Source organism: Meleagris gallopavo, chromosome 2 (genome assembly GCF_000146605.3).
Source record: "Meleagris gallopavo isolate NT-WF06-2002-E0010 breed Aviagen turkey brand Nicholas breeding stock chromosome 2, Turkey_5.1, whole genome shotgun sequence".
NCBI lineage: Eukaryota > Metazoa > Chordata > Aves > Galliformes > Phasianidae > Meleagris > Meleagris gallopavo.
The window spans coordinates 66,727,020-66,733,019 of record NC_015012.2 but is presented as its reverse complement, the minus strand read 5'-3'; the positions used below and the strand labels follow the sequence as shown (position 1 = coordinate 66,733,019).

At 35.4% G+C, this 6,000-nt stretch overlaps 2 protein-coding genes across 2 annotated transcripts in view; one reads left to right on the top strand and one right to left on the bottom strand.

Moving 5' to 3' along the window:
* Positions 1-6,000, top strand: part of PRDM1 (PR/SET domain 1) — a 690,597-nt gene that overhangs the window by 647,340 nt on the left and 37,257 nt on the right.
* Positions 1,084-6,000, bottom strand: part of LOC100547360 (autophagy protein 5) — a 28,463-nt gene continuing 23,546 nt past the window's right edge. The window contains exon 5 of the mRNA XM_010707540.3: positions 1,084-1,274. Within this exon, the coding sequence (XP_010705842.1) occupies positions 1,099-1,274 (176 nt within the window). The 3' untranslated portion in view covers positions 1,084-1,098. The remainder of the gene's footprint in view (positions 1,275-6,000) is intronic.

Genomic DNA, 6,000 nt, shown 5'->3' with positions numbered 1-6,000 from the left:
AAAAACAGATTTTTTTTTTTTAAGAAAACTTTACTAGCACGAAATATCATGCAATATCAAAATTTCACTCAAGTTTTAAGTCCTCTATTTATTCAAAAAAACAAATTTTCACTTGATGCATCCATGCATGTGCTGTGTTTTTGTTTTTATTTTTTACAGAAAGACTTAAACAAAAAACTATGAGAGAGTAACAATTCAGTTGTCAAACAGAAATGCTGAGCAAAGTGCTTTTCCTGAGGCATACTTTTTGATACCTAGACTAACCTTGTCATCTGTCATGATATCTGACCAAAATAACTGATTTCCGTTCTCAACCTAAGGTTTCACTATGACAGTAAGTGTCTTGTATCTAACATTAAAAAATATTTCAGTCTCATAGCAACATTGATAGTCTTTTACAGATTTCAATTTATAAATTAAAATAAAATCTGTTACAAAGCAGTAATAGATAATTCACGAGATTTTTTTTTAATGTGCCAGATGTAAAACAAATGCAAACAGCTGAAAATGCATCAAAACCAGATCAGAGAAGAATTCTAATTGATGGGAGACTACATAGCTTTTAACCATGCTTAGTTCTGAAGTTTATCATGACCATAATGCTATGAAAACAAAGGGGACATAAAGAAAAAAACTGAGATGTATTCCTTGGAATCCCTATAAACAAAGTCCTGAGATTCTATGATTCTATGAAAAACAGCACTGGAGTGTTAGATCAGAGAAAAAAAATAATCAAAGATTGTTCGGTACTGTAAAGTATATAATAAAAGAAAAAAGGTAAGAATTGGACACAAGATCTATGCCTCGAAATTTCTTTTTGTAACATGAGCAAGAAAAGAAGCCTACACAGTGGTTAAACATAGAAGTACTGATTCTCAAGTATTTCATTCAGCCATTTCAAAGCATATTTTGCATCCAAAGTAGTCCCCATGTGTAGTTTTTACACATCAAACTACCATCTATACTAGCTTTAGCACATTCTCAAGTATTACTCACGACACAGTGAATGGTAATTATCTGTTAGAACAAACACAATCCAGTTTGTCTTTACTAATTCATACAAACTTTCACCTTAATGTTAGAAAAGGGAAAGTATAATTATGAAAAAGCCAAGATAATGACATAAGACACCTTAGGTGAAGAGTATGATAAAATTGGTTTTATTTTGTTATCTCCTACCTGATAAATTCTAAATGGGATGTACCGAAATCCACTATCTTCTGGAGGATACTCCATGAGTTTTCGGTTTATTGCCCAAAATTGCTCAAATTTATCTGTGAAGGTAAAAGCAGATTTTGTTAATACTAGTAACATGCCTAATTCTTCAGCTATAAGAGATAAATAAGGCATGATTGGAACAGCATGCAAATGCAAACTTTTCTTACAGAAATTCAGTCTGTACAAATTTATTTTCCCCATATTTCTCTTCCCTATTTAGCCTCAAGCCAGAGAAAAGCCATCTGCGTTTTCCTATGAAAATGGTGACATGACGACTTCTAGTGGGTTTCTCTTTCAGTTTAAGTCACATCACATCTCCCAGTGCTAGAGAAATAATGAGCCACTACCTCAATTAATAGTGTCTGCATCTACACTCTTGGTTAGTACTGGTCCACACTGCCTCCCAGTCTATTAAAAATATCCACTTGTTCCTAACTATAGGAGAACTATAGGTGCAAAGCATGGATTAACTAAAAAGCAGGCAAAAAACTTCTCAGAGGGTTTACATTTGGAAATTCTCAGAGGGTTTACATTTGGATATGTAAGTCTTAAAATAATCCCCAGTGATGCATGATCTAATCAGAAAGCATACTGTCAGTTTCACAAGGCAGCTTGGAAATAAAATTTTGTTTGAATAACATTTTTGTTAACATTATCCACATAACTAGGTTTCTCAAAACAGCGATAGGCAGCACACCATTTTCATCCTGTTCAGACAATACAAGAACTGAATAGTATGCTGTGCTTACAGTTTGTTAAGGTCAACACAGGCCTAAAGTAATACATTTTATTTATTTATTTTTAACAGATTTAAATCAATTATTCAAGAAACCCAATAGAAAAATTAATTAATACGAAGGGCTGCGATGAATAAATCTGCCACTAACCTCATGGAGAGGCAGCTTTAAAAAGAGAAGAGGAAGAGATAAGTTTCCTTATAGGCCCTAACATTTAAGGCACAAAACACAGCGGCTGGGTCTGCAGCAGGAACGTGGTATCACATTCTTTCCTCAGAGCAATGCTGAGTCTCAGAACGACGACAGAGAGAATACTGTTAGAGAATTCAACCACTGTGAGTCAAGGTCAAATTGAGAAATCCGCTCACTGATAAAAGCTTCCAGCTTCCAAAATTGTTGCAACTGCAGAAAACTAAAATAATCTGGGATTTGCTTCTCCTGAGCAGACAGTACCAGACTTCTGTCAGTACGCTGAAGGACGCAGAGAATACACAGAGCACAGCTCCTAAATTGCTGCTTTTCCTGACTGAAGATGGCAAAGTTTCACAGAAACAGTAAAACTTCTGCCGGGTATTCTGGAGCAGCATTTCCCGATATCTACCTCAGAAAGTATTTTCACACCCTTCTTTCCTGATTAGCAGCAAGCACCTCTGGGCAAGTATTTGCCTGAGTTGCAAAGTGCCCAACAGCAAACCTGCTGGAGACTTCAGCTGTGATAACAATGACCCGGGAGCTAGCTGTGCCCAAGCAAACCTACATTTGGGAACCCCAGCCTACAGAGTCAGACATTTACTCATGCAATGAGCAAAGAATAATAGCAGCCTTCTCATGAGCTCTGCTAGCAGGAAGGTGTGTAGCTCGCTTCAAAAGTGATGCCAGTAGAGCTTCACCCTCTGCTGTCTTACCATCAACATTTACATCTGATGTCATGGGCCAGCATAATAAAACAGGAGGCATTACTTTCAGAGTAGCCCTCATACAAAAGAGTCAGAGATCTTAAGCCACATATGCAGTGTAGGTAGAGCATTATCTAAAGATGTCCAAGATAAGGAATCCTCAACATTGTACTGCTGTCCTTCAAACAACCTTATATGGATACTGGATACTTTTTTTTTTTTTTTTTAATAATTACAGGAATCTGATTGGAGTGTAAGAAAACTATCCCAAAATTTTAAAGAACGCAGGGAAAAGGTTATCCAGTCTGCATGTACACTAATACATATAACCTAGCAAGAGCTTTTATTAGCATCAAGCACATTGGCTTAATGCCAGAATTCCAAATTATTTTAAAATAAGTGCAGCAAGATAAAACTTCAAATTTAAAGCTTAAAAAAAAAAAAAAAAAAGGCACCCAATCCTCTCCAAATTCTTTTGAAAATATGAGGAAAAGGATTCATAATTCTCCCATTTTTGTGTCAGTGCCTCCCATTTATATGAAACAGACATAAGGAAGCTATTAACAATACTACAAGAAATAACAATCTTTAGAGCATTGACTAGATAGGACTTAAAGGCACAAAGCTACTGGGCAGAAGTTTAACAATCAAAACTGAATTTTCCTCAATCCAGTAAGCAAGGAAGAGCTCTGCACCAATTGGCCAAAGCACTTCACATGCACATCTCCCTCCCTCTAGAGAATGTTATGCAGGCTATGTAACATCTATGTTCCCGTGCACTCAAAAACAATCACTTTTGTTTCCCGTGATCTGTTTTAAAGAAAGTGCTTGACCAATATGTTAAAGTTTCTGTATTAGCAAAATCAGTACTTGTAAAAGACGAGATGTTCGTATCTGAAAAACAGCATTTCAATCAATGGTAATAAAGTTCAAACTGAAATATTAGATTAGTGATAGCAGAAAAGTTTCAAATGACTACTAATCAAATGACTTAAACAAGAGCTTTGCCACAAGCAATAAACAAAACCCTTTTTCTCTGAATTTTATGTCAATAAACAGAAAGTTAATAACCAAATAATGGAAGAGAGATCCAGTTGAAAGAAACATATGGGTTATGATTTATATTTATAAATATTTATTAGAAATGCAGCCAGTGCACATCTAAACAGACAGACAGTCTTCAGTACAACAGATATGCACTAAATCTACATAAAGTTTTGAAAATGCCCATATATGTAGAAATAGTAAGAGGTAACAAATCCACAAGAACAATGTCATCCACAGTCTCAGTACACAAAATTACTAACCAGCAAACTAATTAGTCAAGCAAGACACATGATGCATTTGGTGCTCAGATACCCCACTGAAAACGTTAATGCTTTCAAAACTCCCTTTAAAATTGTTTAATACAGGTACAAAAAAAATCCAACCAAAAAACAACAACACACCACACTGAGAATTATGGTTTCTTCCATTAAGTAGGACTGGAAATCATTTAAGTTATTGAAATTAATCCAAATATATAATGGCTACATTAAAAAGCTGTTAATATCTCCAGTCATAGCTTAGAAAACCTTTGTTGTTGTTAACAGGCAGTAATGTTTGATTTTTTAATATTAAGCAGCTTTAATTAAGGATTAGTCCAGGCTGAAATTTCCAAGGATAGATTTCTTTCTCAAGCTGAAACACATTCTCCAGACAATCAGAAAAATCAGTATTCATTCACATGAGTGTGTTACAGTCATTCCCTGAAATTCAAGTGCTGTCACAGTTCAAATGAACAACCTGAATATGGGTAATTATCACAGAATGATAAATTATATCTAGAGTAGCTTCCAATAACACAGTAGTCATTGCATATGGTCAAAATGAAGTTCTTAATGTAGAAGGATGATAAGAAGAACAAAAAACCCTTTTAAACTTATCAGCAGATAAATTACTATACTTAGGAATTATTTTGTCTCTCTATGTGACACTTATGCAATTATTAACAGAATACTGATTCCAGAACTCAATATTTTTCAAGAAGGCTGCAGAGAAAGTTTAAATAACAAAAAGAACTAAATGCAGAAATGAGGAAAAGATTACTGCTTAAATTCAGAAAGGAAATGGTAATTCTGGGCATTTTTCTCCCTATATACATTTTTAAAGACTCAAAAAAGAAACAAGTGTAGCACCCAGTTTATCATTTATGCCTGATTTTTTCCTGTATGATTCATTGCTTCTTCTTAAAGTCATCTAGTTGGCTTGGTTATTTTTTTTAAGCTGCTTGGGATTGAATTGTAGCTCTAACTCTGTGCAAACAATTGCAATTTGCAGCTAGCATAAAAGTGTATCCAATTCTTGAGTCAAAAAACCCAAATTTTTTTCTTCTATTCTCAGTGGTTCACCACTGTCCAATAATCATACAAACCACAAAAATGATGTACGGCTTGGGCAGAATCAACCATAACATTAACAACTGACAGAACAGAATCGTGGCAAAAATTAGACTTGAAGTGCCTTTGGAGGAAGGTTTTGGAATATGAGCTCCTGCCCAAAACAGAGCTGCCTACATAAAGTTAAATGTGCTTGCTCAAGGCCTTATACAGCTAAGTTCTGACTGCCTCCAGAGTTACAGAGCTCTCTGGGCAATGAGTTCACATTTTACCACTCTCACACATCTTGCCCTTATCCCAACAGAATACCTCCAAGTGTAACCATCTTTTGTACTTGTCAAACTCTATCATCGATGCAGGCACATCCAAAAGGAGCCAGACCTCTACTCTCCTTTACAATTTCTCCCTTCAGGTAGTGAAAAGCTGATGCTTAATCCATTTCAGCCTTCTCTTCTTCAGGCTAAACTATACAGTCTCTTCTATTGCGGCATATATTCCAGACCCCTAGTTGTCCTAACAGCATTCTTTGGATTTTCTGCTATTTGCCAGCATTTCTATCGTTCTGGAGATCCAAGGTGGACACAGTATTCTCAGTTCATCTTCACTAGTACTGAGTTGATGGGAATAACTACTGTAATAACTATTACACCAGGGAACACGATGTTCATTTGTCTTTTCAGGATGTCATCAGACAAGAGTAACTATCAGATGCATAGATAGATGCATAGATAGATACATAAATAGATAGCTATAAATAGATAGATAAATGCA